At 39.9% G+C, this 25,360-nt stretch overlaps 2 protein-coding genes and 1 long non-coding RNA gene across 4 annotated transcripts in view; 1 reads left to right on the top strand and 2 right to left on the bottom strand.

Moving 5' to 3' along the window:
• Nucleotides 1-22,031, top strand: part of LOC126996363 (zinc finger RNA-binding protein-like) — a 33,109-nt gene extending 11,078 nt beyond the window's left edge. Inside the window, exons 2-13 of the mRNA XM_050856736.1 lie at nt 142-470; nt 7,936-8,124; nt 8,336-8,703; nt 13,822-14,089; nt 15,792-15,982; nt 16,125-16,334; nt 16,554-16,786; nt 16,998-17,175; nt 17,421-17,565; nt 18,609-18,706; nt 19,979-20,087; nt 21,958-22,031. Of these exons, the coding sequence (XP_050712693.1) occupies nt 142-470; nt 7,936-8,124; nt 8,336-8,703; nt 13,822-14,089; nt 15,792-15,982; nt 16,125-16,334; nt 16,554-16,786; nt 16,998-17,175; nt 17,421-17,565; nt 18,609-18,706; nt 19,979-20,087; nt 21,958-22,031 (2,392 nt within the window). The remainder of the gene's footprint in view (nt 1-141; nt 471-7,935; nt 8,125-8,335; nt 8,704-13,821; nt 14,090-15,791; nt 15,983-16,124; nt 16,335-16,553; nt 16,787-16,997; nt 17,176-17,420; nt 17,566-18,608; nt 18,707-19,978; nt 20,088-21,957) is intronic.
• On the bottom strand, nt 8,711-12,412 carry LOC126996674 (uncharacterized). Its single transcript, XR_007751339.1, has 3 exons — nt 11,927-12,412; nt 9,631-9,727; nt 8,711-9,523 (listed from the first exon to the last, which is right to left on the bottom strand). It is a non-coding gene; the product is annotated as an uncharacterized LOC126996674 (long non-coding RNA).
• A 310-nt stretch (nt 22,032-22,341) lies between the features above and the next one.
• LOC126996673 (methylglutaconyl-CoA hydratase, mitochondrial-like) overlaps nt 22,342-25,360 on the bottom strand; it is a 36,999-nt gene continuing 33,980 nt past the window's right edge. For both annotated transcript variants that reach the window (XM_050857407.1, XM_050857406.1), the window contains exon 5: nt 22,342-23,721. In XM_050857407.1, the coding sequence (XP_050713364.1) occupies nt 23,567-23,721 (155 nt within the window). In that variant the 3' untranslated portion in view covers nt 22,342-23,566. The remainder of the gene's footprint in view (nt 23,722-25,360) is intronic.

Here is a 25,360-nt window from a genome sequence, read left to right as displayed (position 1 = left end):
GTCTTATATAAACAAAAATCAAAATATGCCAATTTTTCACACCACTACTGCTGCCTGTTAAACAAAGCTAGTCCCTCTATCAAGTTTGTATCCCATGCTGATCCTATTAAAATTTGACCATATATAAATTTTCCCTTTCAGCGCTGCTGCCAATGCAGCTGCTGCCTACCAAACAGGCCAGACTGGCTACCCAGTTGGTCACACCCCGACAGGCACCTATACTACACAGCGTGCAGCAGGGTCTACCTATGACACAGGCTATCAGACAGCTGCAGCTGCAGCGGCAACACATTCCACTGCAGCAGGAACATATCCAAGTGCAGCAGCATCTGCCACGTATGATTATGGCTACGGCCGCACCACTCAGACTGCTGCTGCTGCTGCTGCAGCTGCTTATGATTCTTCCAAGACCTACTACGCACAGCCATCATCTGCTACAGCCTACACTGGTGCAGACACTCACTATCACAGTAAGATAACATATTGATATATAAGTTGTGGATTCTTGCCATAGTTTATTTACAATTTTTGGGTTGGTTTGATTGTTTTCAAATATATAATTTTCTCTCTCTCTCTCTCTCTCTCTAACCCCAAAACAATGCAGCGATAAGGAAAAATTAAAGTCTTTCAAGCTTTTGAAATGATAAAAAATGTTACGGGTAAATGAATTGAGAGCTAGAGGATAAGCTTACTGTTTTGGCACTTATGCAATATTGCTTATTTATGTCTTGTATACCGGTCAAAGTAATAACATTATTTTAACTTAGTTTTGATATTCCCTAGTAATGTTGATATACTGGTTCTCCACGCACTTCACTTCCCTTCAACAATATGCAAAGTATAGCAAAACAATTTTCTAACTGACCTCATTCTTTATTATTATTATATTCTTTTTTATGTGTTAATAGATTTTTTTATGCATAGAAATGGGAGTAGGGAGAAACATTCATTGGAACAAAGATATAGTGGGGATGATGTAAAGAGGACAGGGAAGAGGATGGAAAAACTTGTGTCTAGATGGTTCCGTACTATAGTATTTCATTACATCTGTCCACTCGTGATCATAAATGCAACATATGTGCATTTCTAGTTCATGATGGAGTGAAAATCAACTTTTATGATTAATATTCAAGCCTTTCTTTCTTTAATATATTGAAATGTTTATGTATACCAAAAAAAAAAGCACTTTATATAACTCCTTAGCATGCGGATTTGCATCAATAATATACGAGCACACAAAAGACAAGCTTGTATCAAACAAAAGTCAGATCATATTCGATTGAACAATGGCCTTTTGAATACCTTTGATTTGTCTCATTTCAGGTACATAAAAAGACATTTGGTTCTGTAAGTGCAAATTAAAGATATTTCGATTATTTATTGCATGTAAAGGTAATATTCAAATTAGCCTAGCATCATATTCTATAATAGTTCATGCTACTTTGAATGTGATTTACATGCAACAAGTTAATAGGATATCTTTGCACTTACAGAACTAGAAGTCATTTTATCTTTATTTATTTAATATCCTTATTTTCCCTTGTGGGCCATGAGTCTCTTCCACGTTTGACGATTGTATAGTCTATCGTCCCTAATGTTTATTCTTTTCATGCCTTCCTTCACACACCATCTCCAGGTCTTCTTCAGTCTTACAGCTGGTCTCCTCCCTTCTACTTCTACCCCTGGAGCTCTTCTAAGTACATAACCTTCCTCCCTCCTTGACATGTCCATACCATCTCAACCTCTGCCTCCTCAGTACAGTCAACACTTCCTCTGCACCACAAATTCTCATCTCATTCAATACCTTTTCTTCCCATCTCACATGCCCCATGTATCTCAGCATTCTGCAGTCATTGCCCTTTATCATCCTCTCCAACTCTGTATTTGTTGGCCATGTCTGTTCTCATAACAACACTGACCTCACACATGCATACTAGTACAGTACCCTCCCGAGTTTCGCGCTTCCTTCGTTCTGAAGGGATAGTGCTTGTGGGGTTCTTGAAAGGTCTGGACTTTTGAAAATCCTGTAAATTCTCACCAAAAAAAAATATAAAATAAATAACTGAAAATTGAGTTATCAGACTCACAGCCCCTCTAGTCCTTATTATTTTAAATATCTGACCCGTCACATCTCTCATAGGGTAAGCAAAAGCCAGATAAAACCTGCTCTTAAGTTTATTGAAAGCAACAAAGAAACTCGCTGAAAATTAAGAATAATTAATTAACACCAAGCACACAGCAACCTAGTAGCTATCCTAAAACATCCTAGCAAATGGTTACTTAGCTGTAGGTGGAGAAGAAGGAAGCCACACCCTGATCTGCCTTGTGTCTGGAACCTTGGAGTCCTTCTTCAATCCTCTCTCCTTCCTCACTGCAACGCCATGCCCTCACTCCTCCCATGGGCTTCCCTGACCTTAGTACACAGTCACTCTGGACATGCGGATACTACAAGGCTGAAAAACCTGGAGGCTGGAGAGGGATGTGTGCTTGCGGCGAAGTCTGGGCAGGAGATGACTTGAAAGATGGCGGCGGTCCCACAATGCTCCGCACGCCCTGGCCGCAGTCAAGATGCCAGCTTTCACCATACTGACATCTTGTTTTCTGTGCAACACTTACGCTAAAACGCCCTAACGGCTTATGGAGTTATTATTTATTAATTACCTAACACATGCAATTGGTCATAGTGGGTCATGCATCCCACACATAGCTCAGCGTTGGCAGTGATAACGAAATGATTTGAAAAGCTTCTGTTTCCCGCCTTCTAGTTTTCCCGCCTGATCTGTGACTCTTCCCGCTCTCTCAGTCAAAATGGTGGGGACTCCCACGTTAATTTTCCACAGGCCACTCCCTGAATAATGAAATCATGACATTTGCCCTCCCCCCTTTAAGAAAACTTTTGTCTTCAGAGAAAAGTTTTTAAACTGTGAATACGCTGCCAACACTGGTAACATGCCCTACACCTGCACCTACAGATTAGCATGTTCCTGACAGTACTTTCTCACACTTTTTCACACACCCTCTCATACTGTGGTGTATGTCAGTTAACCTCTGCTCAGGTAATTGATGGTTCGCCTGTGAGTGAAAAAACCTCAACATTTACGTTAATACTCAAACTAGAGGGAATACTCCATAGCGAGGCGCCAGTACCTCTTAGAGCGGGCTTGGCGAACTTCGCCACATTTATTCACAATATGTAAGTGGTGTTATGTATGTATACATAGTGTAGGTGGGACGGATGTGGAGTAGCGGTAGGTAGGTGTAAAAATGGTGTAACTTATTGTATAAATTCCTGGCTAACTGCCTAATTTTTCTTACATTATCACACCATGCACCATACCATGCGACTTAAATTTTAAGCATGCCGCAAAACTCTCCCACATCTATGGTCTGAGGCTGAGAACAGTGAGCTTGGCTGATAGCACCATGGGGTGGTGATGCCTGAACCCAGCTAATCTGTCCACTTTCGTCACTTGGTTCCTCGACTCAGCTGAATCTTAAGGTTCCAAGATCATAAGAACATAAGAACATAGGGAAACTGCAAGAGGCTGGGTGGCCTACACAGGGCAGCTCCAGAATCCCCCCCACTACTCACGATGGGTGAGGTGTAGTTACAGGGGTTACAGGTAGAGGCTTGATCCTCGTTATACCGGCGGTACTAGGGACGCATCCAGTACCCCGTCACCTTATTGCACCCACACCTCACTGCCACTAGTGAATATAGTCTCCGAGCCACCTACTTGTCCATTTTGATCATCTTAATCTGCCACCAGACGCTCTAGCAACGATGCCAATAGTTCCCACTCTGGGGTTAACTTTCCTCCCAATGTCACATCATGCACTGACTCTGTCTGTTTAGAAGTGTTACTGAGAGGAGCCTCGCCGTCCTCATCATCTTGTATTACTACTGCCGCTCCCACATCTACGGTCTGAGGTTGAGAATAGTGAACTTTAACTAACTCTAGACACCTCACCTTCTCTTCATCATATTCACTTTCTCGCAAACAACCTGCGGCTACTTCTGACCGGTAGTATTGTTTCAACATGTTGATATGGAACCGTTTTGGGTGTCCATCAACCAGGAGAATATAATTAAGGTCATTAACCTTCTCCTGAACCTCGTAAGGTCCCTTCCACTGAGCTAACAGCTTGTTACTCGCTGTGGGAAGCAAAACTAGGCACTGTTCTCCAACACTGAGCTTACGCAACTTTGCCTTCCGGTCGTAGTAACTTTTCTGTACTTGTTTTGCTTGAGTAACTCCTCCTTAGCAATGTTACAGGTCTCCCTTAACCTGTCACCTAAATCTAACATGTACTGGTCTCTGACAGCCTTTGTGTAGTATGAGGAGAGCTTGTCAATAATTTCGTTAGTCAGCTGCTTTGCAGCTATATATATCGAAAAACTGCCTAAAAATCATATAAATAACGTAATAAACACATAACACCTTTGTTCTAGAGCGCGGTCGCGTGCCACTCCAGGCCTGAGATAATTTCAGATAATGACTAATTCCCATTGGAAACAGGCATCATACCGCTAAGATATTCTAAAACGGTTATCCATGAACATAGACCAAAGTAGAAATGCAAAAAACAGAACATCGAATTTTAGGGGGATATTTCTTATTCTTGGCTCAAACGCGCCCCTTAAGGCGGTGTCACACCAGCCGTTTTCCTCCAACTTGTGCCCAACCGGGAGCAAGTTGTCCTTAAGCTGGTGTCACACTGGGCCTTTTTTTCCTCCCACCGCGTTGGCGGCAGCTAGGCCAACCGGCGACTCCAACTTCTCCGGGTGTGCGTCACACATGGCCAAGGTCGGTTGCCTGTATCCACATCCACAACGTAAACAAAGCACTTGCCCAGTATCGACATGGCATCGTCTGCTAAAGTAAGGGCTATTGCGGCTTGTGCTGCCGTTACCCGAGTTATGGAATTGTTGCTGCAGTTAAATAGAAGGAAGAAGCGGTTGTGGGTGTGGCTTCCTGTGGTTCCTCCGAGCCAGTACTCACTGTCACCACTGCGCGTGCGTGGCCACCCCACCCATCTAGACTCCGACCACATAAACACGTGGATCGAGTAACAATAAACACACACCAGACTCATCAGGAACCATGGCAGATGTTTCTGACAAATGGAAACGATTTCTCCATTTCCTAGTGTGTTAGAACTTATATGGTGAATTGTTCATACAAACCAACATTCCCAACGGCAAGAAGAGAGCAATGTTAAAGACGACTGCTCTCTTCTTGCCAAGAGTTGAGTTTTGTTCGTGCGAGCCACTCACCCTATACGTTCTAGCACACTCAAAGTAATGGTGAAATCAGTTCTGTTTATCAGAAACATCTGCCATGGTTCATGATGAGTCTGGTGTATGTGTGCGTGTGTGTGTGTGTGTTCGTCGTAACTCAATCCACATGTTTATGTGGTCAGGGTCTAGATGGGTGGGTTGGCCATGCACGCGCAGTGGTGACAATGAGAACTTCTGGCATGGAGGAACCACAGGCAAGCCACACCCACAACTGCTTCTTCCTTCCATTTAACTGCAGCAACAAGTCCATAACTTGGGTAACAGCAGCACAAGCCATGACAGCCTTTACTTTAGCGGACGATGCCATATCGATACAGGGCAAGTGCTTTGTTTATGTTGTGTAAGTGGATACGGGCAACCGACCTTGGCCGTGTGTGACGCACACCCGGAAAAGTTGGAGTTGCCGGTTGCCCTAGCTGCCGCCAATGCGGTGGGAGGAAAAAGGCCCAGTGTTACACCAGCTTACAGATAACTGACAACTCGCTCCCAGTTGGGCGTATGGGCATTGCCCGTAGCCCCAGCAGTTGGAGGAAAACGGCCAGTGTGACATCACCTAAGGCAGTGAAGCCATTGATTAGGTGAGCACCGGTGATGACATCATCGGACTCCCAGCGAATCACAAGCGTGTTTTCGGAACTGTCAGCCAATCGCAAGGCAGCCGCCTTCAACTGCGCCTTCAAAACGACCCGTTCTCTCTTCCCATTTTCTTCATTTTTCCAAGGTACAGATTTTGAGACTACTTGGACAGGAGTTCCTCACATCCCCCACCTTTCACTCTCCCCAACTCTGGCTTCATCGTTTAATAAGTCTCTCTCTCTCTCTCTCTCTCTCTCTCTCTCTCTCTCTCTCTCTCTCTCTCTCTCACACACACACACACACACACACACACACACACACACACACACACACACACACTGCAGGGAGGAGGTATAAGGAAGCAAGGAAGGAAGAAAGAAAAAAAATAGAGACAGCAGGATGGATGTGAAGGGGAGGCAGGGAGGGGACGCCGCAGCTCCTGTGCGAGCCTGTGTCGCAGGTGGTGGTGAGACAATGCACTAGCCAGCCACTTGGCAACTCAAGGGAAGAGGAACTCGACACACATACACATATATCATTTCTTTCTCATTATTTTAGTTATTTTCTGCTGGAATTGATTGTTACTGTGAAGTACAAATGCATGCAAGACACATTCTTAGACAATATTATCATTGTAAGTCAGATAAGACACCGTATCATATACGACCTACATCGTAAAAACTATCGTACATGTTCGGGAAGAAATAACTCCTATGCTGGCGAAAGCAAGCTAGGAAACAGTATGCGCATCCTTGGATATGGTACAGGCCACGTAAGGACACAGTATACGCGTCCTCATGTTGAAGGGGTTAAAAGATAAGCACAAAATGGAGAAACAGGCACTTGTAAATATTGAATAATAACCTATCTTAATATCTTGTCAATTTTATCCATATATTGTTTGTGTTTATCAATCAAACAAAGTTAAATAGTTTTATGAAGAAGGTCTGTCTTACCTTAATGATCCCTGTCTACCAAGGAAATGTAGCGTCTTTCGCGTGTTGTCAGGTTTGGTGTACAACCATCCACTAGTTTGTTTAGGTACAAGCATTAAGTCACTTAATTTTCTTTGTGACTGGTGTCATTTTATATGAAGTAGTGATAAGTACTAAGGGAGTCCTTGATTTGCACCTAGTGACGCCTGGTGGCTGCATTACTGAACTAAATCAGCCGCGCGAAACTTGATTTTGAAATCGTGGTATTTTAAGAAATCTGTGTAATATGAGGGAAAAAACTATTTTTTGACACTGCTATTTTGAATTCGTACAATCTAAAGTCGTGCAAATCAAGGACTCCCTGTTATACATTGTTACTTTAGAAAAGAGTTGCCGTTGTTGCTGTAAATGCGATCGCCACCTTGTTTACATTTGCAGGGAGGTTTGCAGTTTAATTTAAGTGCCATTGCTGCACTAAAACTTCACTAGCCAGTGACCCAAAGCTGAACCTTGACCTTATAAGACGCAGGGTGATTTTCAGGGACATTGTTTTGGGAAAAAAAGTATGTCTTATAAGCCGTCAAATATGGTACTTTAGAAAAGAGTTGCTGTTGTTGCTTTAAATGCGATTGCCACCTTGTTTACGTTTGCTGGGAGGTTTGCAGTTTAAGTGCCATTGCTGCACTAAAACTTCTAGCTAGCGACCCAAAGGTGAACCTTGACCTTATAAGATGCGGGGTGATTTTCAGGGACAGTTTTTTTTGGGGAAAAACGTACGTCTTATAAGCCGTCAGATACGGTAATTCTGTATTGGAATTCACCATATTTTTTTCTCAATTGTGTTGTATTATATACTTTGTGCAGGGGGTCTTAAGTGCACAGATGAAGTAGTGGAGTGGATGCTTTTGTTATTCAGATTAGATTGCTTTAGTCATGTTTACATCTTTTTGCTTCTTACAAAATCTCACTTCCCACATTATTTTGCACTCCATTCAGTGAAAAGATCTGAAAGAGAGAACTGCATTATTATGGGGATTTTCACTTTGCTGCATGAAAACTTATCATAGGGTTTGCAGATTTCAAGATAAAATCATCATAATGAATAAGACATATGAAGCTCAGTTGTCCTACCTGCAGATAAGGCCGCCTATACCAATGCCAGTGCATATACTACAGCATCTAGACAGACTACTCCTGTTGTGACTCCAAAGACCAGTTACACCGGTACATACCCTGGTGCTGCTGCTGCTGCTGCCACAGCCACCTACAACACCTCACCCTATGCTGTCCAGACAACTACAGCCAACAAAGGTGAGCAGATAATGACTGATGTCACCTTGACCCATTGTTAGGACTAGAGGGGATTTAAGGGTTTGTTAAGTATCAAGAGCAACATGATTGCCTCAGTAAGATGTACAACTATGCACAAATTTTGGAGACAGAACCTTCATGTGTTGAGAATTACAAGAATGAAGTGAGTGAACTTCCTCTCATGTTAATTGTATTTATATGAATATTTCAGCTCCACTGCCAGTATACATGCAACAGACCTCACAACCAGCTCCAGCAGTTACTGCAGTAAAAACTCCAGGCAACACCTGGCAAACCTTCAAAAAAACCGGAACAATACAGGGCAAATCTCAGAAACCAAAGGCACCACCCAAGCCACAGCAGCTTCATTATTGTGATGTATGTAAAATCAGTTGTGCAGGACCACAGACCTACAGAGAGCACTTGGAGGGACAAAAGCACAAAAAGAAAGAGGCCGCTGCCAAGGCTGGACCTACTCCTTCCCGTCATGGTGCCTCCCTTCGCTGTGAGCTGTGTGATGTTACATGTACTGGTGCTGATGCATATGCTGCTCACATTCGTGGTGCTAAACATCAAAAGGTATGGATATAATCTTGAAATCAATCTTTCTTTTCTAGTATTTAATCAGGTTTGCTGGGTTAGGTTCCTGAGAAACAGTTCATTAAATGAATTTTCCTCCATCCACCTGTATTAACTTCTTTTTTACTCATTCTGTGAGATATACTACTGTAGATTCTTCTTCACCATGTCTTTCCATGTATGGCCAAAGAAAGTCTGGCAACATTGTCAAAAGATGCACTCAACTCACATGGCTATAATTACCATTCCTTGATTTTCATCCCTGACTTTAGTCTTGTCTCTGTACTGTAAATGAACTTCATTGTTAATGCAAAACTATACCTTTTACTCTAAATTAATTGTAACTGACTTGATACGCAGCTTTTGATTGTGCTGTAGAGGAATTTTGATAGGAATTGGAGGCATGCAGGCCCAAATCAGTTAACTATATTGACTGAACACATGTTTACAATGATCCAGTTTGACAGTCGATCATCATGAATTTTTAATTAATCAATAAAACCCCATCAGGAAGGCAGATACAGTCGCCTCTCGATTAACAAGAGTTTAAATAACGCATTTTTGATTTAACACGAGTTGATATTTAAGGAGATACGTTTAACTAACGTGATATGTTTGATTTAACACAAGTTTCATCGATGACGTCATCAATGAAACATTAGTAGGACACGGAAACAACAAAAACACACGTTCTCATTTTATTTGAATTTGTTTTTCACCTGTGTCGGCCGCCGTCCTTCCTCACCCCGCGCTCCCGTCACCAGCTGCTCCTTTCACCTCTGCCTCACTTGCCTCCTTCCTCTTCCTTTGACTACCCATGCTATTGGTGACAAAGATAACTCCTTTAAGTTAAAGTTTTCTAAAGAAAGAATTGCTACATTACATTTGTAAGTGACTGACACAACAAAAACACGTCCTCACACTCACCATCACTTTGTCGATGCGTCACTGGTCATCATCGTCGTCGTCTGCTGAATCCTCATCCCGCTCTCCCTCCTCCTTCCTCACCCCGTCCTTCCACCTCCTGTGACACAAAAGTGTGGGGTTGTTGAAACTTTGTATTTCCAAGTAAAACTTTCAACTGAGGAGAAGGTACATTTAACCCTTTAACTGCTAAATGCTTGCAGTAGGAGCACGGGATATTTGGACCATGCTGCTAAATGCTCGCTACGAGCCATTCAGTTTTGAATCTCCCACTAAATACATGTTCCAACTCTAGTCCATATTCCATTGCAATTTTATTTTGATTGGTCCATGTCATATGGTGGGTGTCCTTATCTCCCCCATCACCTATGCAACCACACCCCCATACATGAAACAGCTACCCTTTGCGTGTCACCAGAACGGGGTGAATCATGTCTACTTAGTCGTCTGACGAACCCTCCAAGTGGTAGCGAGATGTTATACTAAATATAGTATTTTAATATTTTTTTGTTTTGTTTGCTTGAGATATAATTGTAAATTGTAATCTTGCATATGAAAAAATTTGTATTGTATTTATTCAGTCATCACATGAATCATTGCAATAATAGTGAACCATTTGAATAGTATTAACCTTCTTTTCAGTGATATCCTTGAATATTTGCTACAATGCATAGTTAGAGATATGGAGGTTGAAAGAGACCTGGTATACTTGCCCAAGTATGCATAGCGGTACTGACGTGTCCAACCAGCTGCACACTGAAGGGTTTAAACTAAATCCAGTTATGAGGTACTTACTGAAGAGGTCTCCTCCCTTTATCCCTGCAATTTGATAATGACAGTAAGGAAGGGAACATGGTCTGACAACTTCAGAAAGTGAGATCTGAGTAAGCCTGCCAAATCCAAAATATTGCGATTAAATCATGTATTATAGGAAATAAAAATAGCAGGCGTTATTACTTTTCGTAGTAAAAGTACAAAGAGAACATTAATGTAAAGTATAGTGACGCGCCTTAAAAATGACATTTAGTCTTGCACTGTGTCGGCTCAGCAAAAGCTGAAGGGAAAATAGAAACCCTTGCAGCAGGAAGGGGAACGATGAAGCATTAGTTGTTTGTTTTTTTCATATTTTTTCATGTACACAGCCAAGTGCTCTCTCCCGGTGCTCGTGTTGCGAGGCCAAGACGGTGCCCTCCCTGCCCCACCTTTCTAATGATTACCTACTGTTTTTGCACATATGAGGAGCTCTGTATAACACCTGCCTTACTCATCCTTTCCAACCACTGAAGATGGTGGCAGTGTCTACTGAAACAGTTCTATGAAGTATATATCCTGTCTTCCAATGTTAGTTTTATTCACTTCAAGAAGTCATGTCAGTGTGATAACCCATAACATAGGCCTTGGTTGTGACTAGGGCAGTTGAGACAGACATGCTTTGTCATTGGTGCAAAACATTTGGATACCATGTTGGCAAAATTTAAGTTACAAATTGCCCATGAAGATTAAATTTGTTGAGGAGAAAGTCTGCCGTGGATTAAAATTGCATCTATGGTCATGAATAATTTGTATGTTGTATATATTAGTACCTTTGTTATCATATGAAAATTTCAAGCTGATCAGATGAAATGAAAAATTAAGAAAATTATTTGTCATTTTTATGAAAATTTTGAATTACTTTTTCTCAGCCATTTTTTCTTGTGACACGTACATCTGATAATTCATAGTTATTCTAACAATTTATTAAGATGTTTTTTTGAAACATTTTTTGTCAGTATGTTAAAAAAAATTTTGATTTTTGAATTTGTTTTGGGAAATTTTCCCATATATCGAAACTGCCGTTTAAAAAAAAAAAAAAACATCTTGACAAATTTTACTGTGATATATGATATTGTATGTCCTAAGGTTTCAGAAAATCATGCAGAAAGTAAAATATATATATATATATATATATATATATATATATATATATATATATATATATATATATATATATATATATATATATATATATACAGTAAAACCCCGATTATCCGAAAGCGGATTATCCGAAAAACCGGATTATCCGAAATTGATCTGGATAATGCAATTAAATTTTTTTTTTTTTTCTATACTAAAACGTTATAAAACATCAAAAATAAATAAAAGTAACTACATATGTACTATATTAACACATTTAAAATTGATAAGAACAGTTAAAATGAATATGCTTTCTAATACGTATTGCCGAAATAGCTTGTAACGAATAGATCAGTGTATTAGACAAAAAACATTAAACAAACTCTCAACAACACCACGTCCGCACCTTCGCCCCAGCAAGGACGTAGGTGCGGCGAACGAACAAACTACTGCACGACTACTCTCACACCGTACTCTCAAGACAACGACACAAACACGACTCCCCTCTCCACTCCATGCCACATTCCCCTTCCAACATACGAGTTGCGCGATAATATGAGTCATCATACTGTGTCTCCACCTGCACGATGCATCAAGGTCACACTTGCAAGCTTGCACAACCATTCACAATCGCACTCTGCAACATTCACAATTCAGATCTGCAACGCTCAAGTATCAACATACACTGGTCCAGACAAGGAGACACACAGACAAACATACAATAAAACATTTACATCACATATTTTAAGCATACTACTTTGTTTAGCGTAGCGTGTGTTTGTTTGGTTTCAAAATCAAAATGGCGGCGATCAAAATGGCGGCCATAAATCCGGCTTATCCGAAAGAGGCTTTCCCCCTTCCATTTCGGATAATCGGGGTTTTACTGTATATATATATATATATATATATATATATATATATATATATATATATATATATATATATATATATATATATATATTAATTTTGTACTAGTTTTGAGAAAAAAACACGATTAAAGTTTAGCTAAAGTTCTTCGGCCCAGTGAAGGTACTATATTGTCAATGCTACTTTCATATGAATTTTATGGGATCAGTAATCACATATCAGTATGTGCATAAAAGGATCAGGCACTTTGTCCCCCTTTATAAAGGTCTTAATTGCTCAAAGGTGAGGGTGTCAGGGCGCGCCACGCCGCTCATTGTTGCAAGGTTCGATCAGTACTCTCCAGGTGCATAGCTATCGGTTGGAATTCCTTTGTCTGTCTTCCTCTTTTCTTTATTATCTTTGGTGTAATTCTTCTCTTTTCTCTCATTTCTTTCCTCTTTTTCTTTATTATCTTCGGTGTAATTCTTCTCTTTTCTCTCATTTCTAATTTTTTTCAATGTATGTATTCATTTGTTCCAAACATTTTTGTGAGAAGGTTGCACTTTTCATATCCATATATTTTTTTTTACGTGCCAGCCTATAGTGACGGTAGGCTTTCTTGAGGGGCCTAGATGGTATTTGGCCCCAGCCCGTCATGACACAGGCAAGTGTTTTATAGTGGCGCCATCTTTTCTTGGCTCATGCTCCCCCGGAGCTCGTTCTTGATTCACTTGGATGGTTTCCTCTAGAGTCCGGGTTGATGGGTGGTCTTCAGGACAGCATATGGGTAGTTTCAAGCCACTCAGCGGTGACTGAAAAATCCTAGGTGGTAGCAGTCATCACAGTGAATGCGGGGCCCGCACGCTAACCACTCAGCCACTGCCTACCCAAATTGTGTTCCAAAGCTGTTACATGGGTTACAAACTTCACCCTGAAGATTGCTGCATGTTTGATTTTTCAACATTTATTCCATACTTTGGCATGCCAGCTAATGCACCGCACTCAGCGTGCCATGCCCACGCAGTAGCCATTTAAATCTCGCTATTGACATTTAAATTTATGTCTGACTGAAAAAAATCTACCATTTGAAAGCCAAAGGATAGGGTGTTGTCATAGACCATATAACTCAATTTCGTATTTTTAGAAGAAAAAAAATCATATTTTCACAGAGGACTCTTCCCTTAAAGCGAATTTTGGCGTATGTTAAATTAGTGAAGGGTAGTTAAATGTGAAGATTATTACAGCTAATTTTCACTGTGTGAATGTTCATAACGAAAGACTCGCCTGTATTAGCAATGAAGATGGTATTCATGAAATGCTTCCTTGATTCTTACATTCTGCATCTTCTATCTAAATTTATTAGTCTTTGTCTCACGTTCTTGTCTCTAATCATATATGTGAAGAGTATGCTTTAGGCAGTAGGTGGTGTTTGTTTACTTATTATTCCACCCCTAGGTAGTGAAGCTGCATCAGAAACTTGGCAAGCCCATCCCCTCCACCGATCCTGTTGTGGTAGGAGGCACCACCAAAACCTCCACTACCACTGCTGGTGCTACAGAAGGGGCCAAGACTACCACCAGTGGGACAACAGCTGCCCTTACAAGTCTCCTTATGACCACTGATGTGAAGAAAGAAGATCTGAAGGATGACCTGCTAGATCTGAAAGAGAAAGATGTTGAGCCAGTAGGACAAGTATATATTGAAGAAATTAAAAATGAGGAAGGTATGTATTGGATGTAGTCTTGAGTTTGGTATATGAACAGATTATACATATATCTTTCACTCAAATAGTATGAGTTTTTAGAGACCTAAACCTTGTTGCTTTGAGGTACTAGTTAAATAGAAAATTGGCAGATTTATTTAATTTTTACCCTTTTTGATATTTCTTCCTTTACCACTGCCTTTATCTTGTCATCAATGTTATCATCTCTGGTACTTCCCTTTTTCAGTTTTTTGTTTTCTTCCCTTGATTTTCTAACTTCTCCACCTCTTGCTACTAATTCCTTCTTTAGATCATTAACGATGTTTACATATCTCCTCAGATGCTCCCTCAGTCCCCTTACCTCTTTCTTTGAATCTTCCACTTCTGTCTCCAATCGTCTCATCCTTGACCATTATCCCATGGTTGGCGTTTGGCCCGGCGAGAAACCAGCAATGCCCTCTGATTCAATTATCTTCTCCATTTCTCGTCACCATTTTTGCCCAGGCTAGTTCAGCTTCAGCACTTTTTCACTTACATTGGCACACAATTCTCTCTCTCTCTCTCTCTCTCTCTCTTTTTTTTTTTTTTTTTTTTTTTTTTTTTGGGAAATAGGACTTATCCTACTGTAACCCCTCAGGCCCTGCTCCCTCAATAATAGGTAATGAGTCATATTTCCTAATCTGTTGAAGCAGACAAAGAGTGGACGGTGTCACCAGTGGTTTACTTCACGGCTGCGGTGTGTGTGTGTGTTTACCTAGTTGTGGTGTACGGGAAAGGAGCTACGCTCATACTGTCCCATCTTTATAGTATCTATTATAATCCAACTTTGCCTTAAATTTACGAATTGTCTTTGCATGTACCACATCTTTCTCCAGGCCATTCCAGGCCTCCACAACTCTTTGTGGAAAGCTGTTTGTAAAGTCTCTTCTACAGGCTTCTTTTTCATTTTCCTCCCAATTCTCTTGATTCCCTTGTTTTTAGATCTTCCTTGTCCACTTTCTCCATCCCATTCAGCACCCTATACACTGCAATCAGATTTCTCTCTCTCTCTCTCTCTCTCTCTCTCTCTCTCTCTCTCTCTCTCTCTCTCTCTCTCTCTCTCTCTCTCTCTCGGTAAATTATGAGATTCAATCCAGAAAAGAAAGAGGAAGGGGATGGAAATTGGCAGGGAGTAAGGGAAACGGTCATGAGATGCATTATTATACATTATTCATATCTTATAGTGAGGAGAATGACTTGTATACTATGTAAAATAGTACATACTCAGTGTTGAAAGCCATTCATTCATACACAAAGTTAGGATGATAAATTTTAGCAATAAAAATTTACATTCCTATTCTCACATTGAAGTATGAATGGAAATAAAAAATTAATGATGGATCATGTGTTCAACATAACTATAAGCATTTGGTCAGCTGGTACATGTTAACAAAGAATGCACAACATAGGCAGCAGTGATACAAGTTCCACTGTTTTAATTTCCAGTTCTAGTGCTTAACTATCATACTATTGTGAATTTATTACTGATTAATGAATCTATAAAATAAGGTAATGAAAATATCAGACAGGTAATGAAAACTCAGACAACTTCAAGTAGTTGGTACACAAAGAATACACAGTGTGAGCAGTGGTGACATAGCCTCTGCACGTCTGCCTTATCTAAAAATGACATTGTGTTGGAGATTGAGATTTGTTTGTTCACAATTCATATCTTGACCTACAGGAAAAGTAATCAGCTTTAATTGCAAGTTGTGTGAGTGCCGCTTCAATGATCCTAATGCTAAGGAGATGCATATGAAGGGCCGCCGGCATCGTCTACAATACAAAAAGAAAGTCAACCCTGAACTTGTGGTGGAGGTGAAGCCATCACTTCGTCAACGGAAGCTTCAGGAAGAAAAGCTTCGCAGGCAGCAGGTGAGGGTGGGGTCATTGGTTGTTGACAGAGTGGCATGAGTGCCATAAGTTTTAATTTCTTAAGTTTTGTCTTGTTTGGTTTGATTGCTTGTTTATTTTTTTAAGCCAGGACATTGCTTACAAATTACCATATTTGCACCAGCTGCGTGAAGAGATGTGGCGCCGGCGGGAGGAAGAGCGGCTGCTGGAGGAGGAAGAACGGTGGTATTGGGAGGAGCGAAGGAGGTATGAGGAGGAGTGCGAGTATTTGGACTGGTGCAGACGGTATCCCAGAGGCCCTCCAGGGCCCCCGCCCATGATGCCTCCTGGAATGCCTCGACCTCCATTCATGCCTGGAATGCCCCCTATGATGGTATATTTACATGGTAGCATTGTTTTCCACATTAAAGTTCTACTAGACAATTGAAAATATATTTTACGTGTTTGTTTCTGTTTGTATTTCACTGTATTGTTTGTTTCAACCAAGTAAAGTTCTACTAGACATGAAAATATGTAAAGTTCTACTAGACAATTGAAAATATAAGTGTTTGTTTCTGTTTCTGTGTATACTTCACTGTATTGTTTGTTCCAGCCCATGCGAAGGCCTGATTCTAGTGATGACCGTCATGTTCTGGCCAAGCATGCAGAGATTTATCCAAAGGAAGAAGAACTAGGAGCCATCCAAAAGATTGTGTCCAACACTGAGAAAGCTCTTAAAATGGTGTCAGACTACCTTGCAGAAGTGGATGCCCCTAAAGAGCAGCAAATCAAACCCAAGACCAAAAAAGAAGAAGAAAACAAGGGAGAAGATGAAAAGAAAGATGGGTGAGTACATCTGAAGAGAGTTAATGTTAGAGTATCCTCCATGTTGGAATTGGTGGTTTAGGTATTGGTTCTGATTGAATTGTACAAAGGTTAAACTACATCTACATGACCTTTTTTCTTATTTGCTGCAATAGCCATAATTTAACGTATGAGTACTTCGTGTTGGTTGTATATCATTGGTGTGGTTGTATGTAATACATTATTTCTACAGGGAGAAAAAGGAAGATGGTCCTCCAAGAATGCTGAAGGGTGTAATGAGAGTTGGGATTCTGGCAAAGGGTCTTCTGCTAAGAGGAGACACCAGTGTGCAGCTAGTAGTACTGTGCGGAGACAAGCCAACAAGAACACTTTTAGACAGAGTTGCTGATAACCTCCCAAAACAATTGGCCGTGAGTCTAAGGGATCGGCTTCAAGTGCAGGGATTTCACAGTGTAATTTAGGAATTTCATGATTTATATTTACCCAGGATAATTTCTTACAATATAAACTTTCCTATTAAATTAATAATTATCAGGGCCACAGTAGGTAAGTCAAGAAAAGAAAAATATTAACTGGACTGTACCAAGTGAAAATAGTAATCTTTAGTGAGTCTCCTTATTTCCAATGTTTTCTTAGTGTCCACTTTACATTGAAGGTGGTTGCCCCAGAAGACAAGTATGACATCCAGAGGGTGGTGGAGGAGGCTGCACTTGTGGTACAAAACATAGGGGAGCAGCGGATTTGTGTCAATGTGACCCTCACGTCCCCTATCATGAGGGAACAGCTGCTGCATGATGGAGGTAACACAAACAGGCTCAATACCAGCCTGGTTTTCTTCAGTGACAGGTTAAGAAGGAAGTCTTTTATATGGATTGAGTATACTATTCTGTCTTTATACATTTTTGTTTTTCGGATCTTGTCCTCTCTTGATTTAATTACTTCTTTGGCATTACTTCTTCTTTAGTAAATTTTTAAAAGTTTGTTTCTTCCTTAATGTTAATTTATCCCAACAGAATATCTCTCAGAATCCATTGAAAGACTTTTCTAACTAGGGGAAGTCAAGATTTTCATCACATAACATGCTTTGCACTTGAAACAGAAAAGTCTTCAAAAATATTGTGATGAAAATGTTACCAAGACTGGCCTCTTATACTGCTTAACAAGGAGACCAGGGGACACAGTGAAAGCAATATTATGGAAACAGCACATGCAAATAGGCCCTGTTTGTGAACAAATGTCAAGTGTTTATGCATATAAATTGACCATTGCTGGCCCCTGGTTCACTAAGTGAGAACTTTCCCCTCTCTGTCTTGATGGTCATTAATAAACGAAATGGAAAGAAGGGCCATGTAAGCAGACACTGGACAAGAGAATTAAACTCCTTTGCAGTCACTTTTGACCTCAATCTAAACTTGTGTCATACTTTTCAGTACAGTCTGTCCCTTGAGACCAGGCATGTGGCTCTCTTGTACTGCAGAGGGGAAGAGTTGCCCATTGCCCACACCTGGCCCTATCTCCACCACCACTTTAGACAGACTAGTGCAGTCTTAGCTGTGAAAAGTTGTAATAAAAAAACATTCACTTTTATTCAGTTACCTTATAATGATGGGAAAATTATGGAAAATTTCATTTTTATGATATATGGAATTTTTTGTTTGTTGGAAAAGTAAAAGAACTCAGTTCTAGACTGCCTAGTGTCCTGTTTACCTTATGCCTTTATTGTCATAGTGCTTGGTTGCTGTGATGTCCACACTGCAGGCAGAGGTGGTGGGTGGTGTGAGGTGAAGGCAGGTGGGTGGGCGTGGCGCGGGTGTGTGACGGACGCTGTGTTGTTGTATTTTAGACTCCCAGGTGACCGCCGTCAAGGATCCTCCAGATGTGCTCGACAAGCAGAAATGTCTGGACGCGCTAGCCGCCCTCAGACATGCCAAGTGGTTCCAGGTTTGCTACCCATTCATCTGAGGGTGGATCAGAACAGGCTGTTCCTTCCTGCTGTCTAACACTCATGAGGGAGCAGGCTGGCCTGGCTTCCCTCAAACTTTTCAGCCTTATGGAGATGTGTGGGTGGGATGGGTTAGTTATTGTGTGAGGATAGATTAGGTCATATCAGGTTTTTTCCTTTGTTGTGCAACCTTGGCTAACTGCCACCTGAACATGATTAATGCACATTTTGGAAATCAGCATGGATGGAGGTTTAGCAAGGTTGTCCACTAAGATCCACATCACTATGGCGCTGTGTTGTCACTGGTCACTATTTTAGTCTTACTTGCTGAGTTTGTCCTTTTCATGCTTATTTTCAGAGTGTACCTAGCTTCTAAACAGCTGCCAGTTCGTGGGGTTTGGACAATGAAGGAAAAAACCTGCAATTCATTCATATCATGGTGACTTTTATTTTAGTCTTTTTGTCTTTTTTTTTCTCTTTCTTCAAAGTTCACAGTCAATTTTAGCTAGGACAAAATAATAAATGCCCCCAATGTAACTCCCTGATTGGTTGTTGTGCAGTGAGGTAGTAATGATGACCTCCATTGTGCCTCTCCCCTCATTTTGAGGAAGAGGACCAATGCTTCCCTTCCTCAACATATCCCCCACCTATCCCTTTTGCCCAGACAGCTACCTCACAGCAGCTTCCCTCATCCAGTCATGGAGGTGTCCCTTTGTGGGCTTAGCCTGCAAGAATAAGCATGAGGCTGGAAAGTAAAGGAGGACTCTGCTTTGTTATGGAAAGGGGCTGTATATTATTCCAGTAATGGTGTGTCTTGCGCCTCAGTAGTTTGCTCTCAGTATAACAGCAGTGGAGCTTTTGTTTGTGGAGCTTCCAAGCAGAGTTCATACAAGACCTGGGTCAACCTTTCTCTTAAGGTTAATACGTGCTGGCTGTATTGGGTGCATGGATTGAAAGGAGTATACCGTGACAGACCTGTTTCATCTCTATGCACTTGTTCGTACAAGATGGGCAATATACATACTCAATAAATGCATCCTTGACTTCAAGGTATTTAGGCCCTTGTGTAACAAAATGAAAGTCATGCAATCATAAAATACAAGTAATCATAAAAAAAAAAAAATTTACATGATCAAAATGTTCATAGTACTCTAGATTGTAGTGTTTGAAATATTTAGCTTGTGAACTGAAAATCAACAATTACTGCCCATCTTGGACCATCCAGCACTCTTTGGGTTGTATTATTTTGTTTACAATTATGTATATTTCAGGCTAGAGCAAATGGTCTTCAAAGCTGTGTAATGGTGATCAGAATCCTCCGGGACCTCTGTCAGCGGCTACCAACCTGGGGTCCCCTGAACAGTTGGGTGAGTGGTGATTGTAAACCTTTATTTGATCATCTGATGGATCAAAAGTTATAAAACATAATGTTTGTCTAAAATTCTATGCATATAAAAAAATTTCAGGCAATGGAATTGATGTGTGAAAAAGTAATTGCCTCTGCTGGCCAACACCTAAGTCCAGGAGATGCCTTGAGACGAGTATTTGAGGCCTTGGCATCTGGGTTGTTGTTACCAGGCTCCCCGGGTCTTCTTGATCCATGTGAAAAGGATCCCATTGATGCAGCATCTCCTCTTTCCGCCCAAGAGCGTGAGGACATCACAGCATCTGCACAGGTGAGGCTTCCTTCACCACACCAGCATTTTCTTTTCTGATGTAGTCTTTATGTAAGTGTGGTATTAAAGAGGGAAATCAATTCAAACTAACATTAATATAAATTATTAAATCCTTGAATTATTATTATTTATTTTATTTTATTTTATTCCCAGTGCATCCTCAAAATCTGCATTAATTTTTCAATGGAACTTACTTTGTGCATTATTATTATTATTATTATTATTATTATTATATATTTTTTTACATTACTATCATTGTAACAATCAAATGGATATGATTAAGTTAAGCATTATCCTTGAAGGACCATCATGTATTCATTGTGCATCCTTTCCCCAGCATGCTTTGCGACTTATTGCATTCCGCCAAATACACAAAGTGCTTGGAATGGACCCAATCCCCCCACCCAAGTTCCAACGAGGGGGGCGATTCACTCGCAAGAGGAGACGTGATAACTCCACTGGCGAGGGTAATGACTCCGAGGGTGAGTTGGACGGTAGGCATTGACATTGTTTTTGTTATAGGCTAGCTGATCATTCTTGTGTCTCTCTAGCTTGCAGATTTTAACTGATGATATTTAGTCTTAACAATCAGATAACCAACTGTAAGGATAAATTATTTTTTCATAATAAGTTGAACAAAAATTAGTTATTTCGTTGGCACAATTTTCTGATTTGTGGGAGATGTATGCGTGTGATAAATAATATGGGATGTAAATTGAACTGTTTTGCACAATAAAGTCTGGTGTGCAGTCCCATTTATTCATAAAAAAAGAGCAAGCAGTAAAATTTGTAAATTATCTTTGGCACACTTTGCTGATTTATGGCGGATGTTAGTGGTTACCCGTTAAGGATGTGAACTGAACTGTTTAGCACAATAATCTCTGGTATACAGCCTCATTCACTCAGGACAAAAGTAATATTTGTACTTCTTAAGCATGTGCACGAAAATGTATGAACAGGGGGCAAGTAATGCATCAGAACTCTAGACAGGTTAACAGTTCATGAAATTTTCTTAGTGTAGTGGTTAGTATTACTATTATCATGCATCTCAGAATAAATTACAGTGGAGAATTGAGAAAGAAGGGTTGCCATGGAATTGCCATTTTCATTTCCTTAACTACTATTTAACAAATGCAAGTATTGGCTGCATAGGATTGATTGATGGAAAATGCATTTAATGATGCAGTCACTAAACTCCAGCTAAGGTTTCCCATACATTTTTTTTTCTCTTGGGAGTGACCACTTTCAATCTTGCTCACCCTGTTCACCCTCCACCTTTACAAATGTTAAGAAAGACTTTCCTATTTAGTTTATTTCTTGGGCTAGTTCATATAATTTAATCAACCTCCTCTGCCCTTATTTCCCAAACATATGAGCTGATTTGATCAGAATTTTTGTCGTCGGCAGTGTCAGAGATGATGTGGCCATGGTAAATGTCAGAGGTATAGGTTGTCCAAATATGTAGTGGCAATTTTTTTCAAGATACATCTTCCTTTCTCTGCCTTGCTTGTGTGAAGAAACAGGATATCATATGAGTGATATAGGCTAATATTACCATTTGGGACCTGTTTTAGGCGGTGATGGAAAGAAGGACAAGAAGGAAGATGGTGAGGACTCAAAGATGGATACAGACAAGGAAAGCAAGTAAACCCCTTCTTGGTGCTGGTGTTAAGTGTGTGAGTATTCTAAGCCGCATTGTCGTAACTTGGAGTTTAAATCTGTTAATAAAGTTCAATAGATATCTGAAAGGATTTGCTTCTTGTGTTAATATAATTCTCTTGCATTAGTGAATTAACTGAAATGTGATGCTTATTTTTGTCACTTTCTTTTATATCGTGTGTTAGAAAGTCCTGGCCAAATATAAAGTGAATGGGCATTAGCCATGTTGTTGGATTTTTTATATATTTTTTTCTTTTAAGTAGATGTGTGTGACACTAGGGCAAAATAAAAGAGATATATATGTATATATATATACATGTACATATATTGTGTGTATATATACATGCTCGTAAGTAAATATTAAAATATTCTTCAATTCTCCTTGTAAAATGCATGCATATGCCGACATACAAAGCACTAAGAATAATTATATAGCTATTCATCATTTAATTCTGTTACCAAGGCATTGTTTTAAGATACAGCAATGTTTCCTCTATTGGATGTGGTTACAGTTTACTTAACATAAATTTTAAGTATTTTCTGAAATATTTCTTCATTGAGTAAAATTTCCCTGCCACTAAATGTATGAAGTTTATTTTTAGATTAGGATAAGTTTCAGGTGATTCCTTTTCCCTTTCCTGTTAACGTATAAAAAAAGTATGATTACTGACATTAACTTAGCGTTTCATTGAACTGCAAATATGTCGTCAAAACAGCAGGTGGTTCTAAATAGGTTGTTTTGTGTATTTTGTGAGTTCATGTCTTGCCACCAGCAAACCATAAGTAATGCTTATTTTAAAGTGATTTCTCGTGACTAAAAGTTGGCAGTATTAAAAAGCATTACAAAAAAATTGTGCGGAAGCACAATATATTTGTTGTAGGTATTTACCCGTAGCATGATAGTTGGGAGTTTTTAAGGTTATTGAAGACAATTCAGCTTATAGACTTATTTTATTATAGTGGCAAATCACCAGCTTATGGTAGGAAAACTTGTATTTGAATAATCAGTAAGCTTCGAGTAGCATTTGAAATTTGCCGAGCATAATTTGTCAGTATATTCAGGAAATGGATACTTTTTGTTTCTGTGCATCTGTCTTTCAAAGTATCCCTATGTTGTAGGTTCTGCATCTTGTGTCACGTAGACAACAATAAAGAAAAAATGTGTATCCTTTGTTATTGACCTGAACCTCTTATTAAATTATATTGTCATGTTTCATGGCCAAGAACATAATTTCCAATCCCTGAAAACAAAATGAGTAATGTATACCAAATGAAATACATATTTATTTTAGACTAGGTTAGGGCTTTATTACTACTAAAATATGTATATATCTTTTTATTCCCTACTCATTTATGTTTCTAATGTATAATTCAGTATTGTCTTAAAACAAAAACCATTGTTACATTTCTGCAAAAATCTGTGCTTTGGTACTAATTCACTACCATCTTTATATTAGCAAGTGTGACATGGCAGTAAGGTCATACTAAAAATATGTTAAGCTGTGTCTTCAGAACTGACAGCAGTTAAGACTGAGGCTTATCACAAATGCCGCATTGTTTGTAGAGATGTTCATCTGATGACAAACAAGACACCATGAAGTGGCCAAGATCATTCTTCGAAACCCTGTGACCTGGACTTGAGCCATGTTGTACAACAAAGTCTCCACGTGCTTCATCATCTGGAATGATGTGTACAAATTAAAAACATCTGGTGTAAATAATACATGTTAAATAGTGTTTTCATTGGTGAATCCACACAAATTTGTGAAAACTTAGGTAACAAGATGTACTATGTGTATACACTCAACCCTAGCCTATTGGGTGTTCTGCTATTGCATTTTATTGCCATCACCCATATCTAAAAATTTGCCCAAATGCCTTTTCGTGATATAGCACACCAATATCAACTCAAACCTCCTGGGCCGTGACATCATCATCCATCTGACCACTGATTGGCCTCCCAACTTGGTCTCAGTGTTGACTCAAATCTCCCAGGCTGTGACGTCACAATCCATCTACGCACTGATAGGCCACCTGACTGGGTCTTGGGGAGTCTCTTCCCACCTAGCCAGTTTATGTTCACGTCTCCTTTTTTGTGTACTCCAACTATGGCCAATTTTCCTCACCATGTTTGGGAATACAATATGTTCCCTGCAGTAGGGATGTTAGATTAATGGAAGGAGATGAACATGGATTTATCAAAACACTTAAAAACAACTAGTCTAACCAAACCAAATTGTTATTATTTCAGAAGTACACTCATTTCACAGTGAGGTATACTGTGGTGAAGCACTTTGAGCACATACAACACACACATATGCCTGTCATGTTTTGTCATCGCAAACTTTTTTTTTTTTTTTTTTTTTAGATTTAATTTGTTAAGTTAATTTAGGGCAGGAGGGGGCAGGAGGCAGACAGGTTAGCTGATTCATTCATAATATACTAAAATCTCCCAGAAAAAAAAAGATTTTGTCTGCCAATGTGAGACAGGTGTACTTCTGAAATTTTACAACTTAGGCAGCTTTCACACGAAAGTGACACACTTACCGTATTTCACGGCATATAACGCGCATCCCAAACTTTTAAGACAACAATTTTGGGGGGAAGAAAAGTTCTTAAATGCTCAGAAATATGTACAGTTAAAGAACATTGACCATGTACAGTTTCCCGAAATTTGTATATTTTTGGCGTAATCTGTACTGCTTGAATTGACAAGTGTCCTTGAGTAAAGCAGTGAAAATGGCGATCAGGCTGGTGTTGCTAGAAATACATCCTCGTACATACTGGTGATGTACAGCTTCTGATATCATAATTAGCATATTATTCTCATCATCATCACATGCGGCATGCAGCTGTTTGTTGTATGGGTGTGGTTATGTGATTTTCAAACTACAAATGGCTGTCGGGCTGGTGTTGCGAGAAATATCTCCACGTACAAGATTAATGATGTACAGTTTCTGATATCATATTTACCCTATTATTCTCACTATCACTCGTGGGTTGTGACAGACAACTAGACAAGACGCAATTTACCCCGTTCTGGTGACATGCGACATGCAGTTGTTTGCTCGGCTTTGCTGTATGGGTGTGGTTGTATAGGAGGTGATGGGGGGAGCAAGGACAGCACACTATATGATGTGGGCCAATCAGAATAAAGTTATAATGGAGTATGGAATAGTGTTGTAACATGTATTGTGAGCGGGAGATTTAAAACTGATCAACTGTTGTGATGACGAATGCACCACCAGCATGGACCGTGCGCTGCTTCTGCAACGAATTAGCACCGAGTTGGTAAAACCACTCGAAAGGCAATCTTTC

The sequence above is a fragment of the Eriocheir sinensis genome, chromosome 10 (genome assembly GCF_024679095.1).
Source record: "Eriocheir sinensis breed Jianghai 21 chromosome 10, ASM2467909v1, whole genome shotgun sequence".
NCBI lineage: Eukaryota > Metazoa > Arthropoda > Malacostraca > Decapoda > Varunidae > Eriocheir > Eriocheir sinensis.
This window is presented reverse-complemented; position numbering and strand designations above follow the sequence as displayed.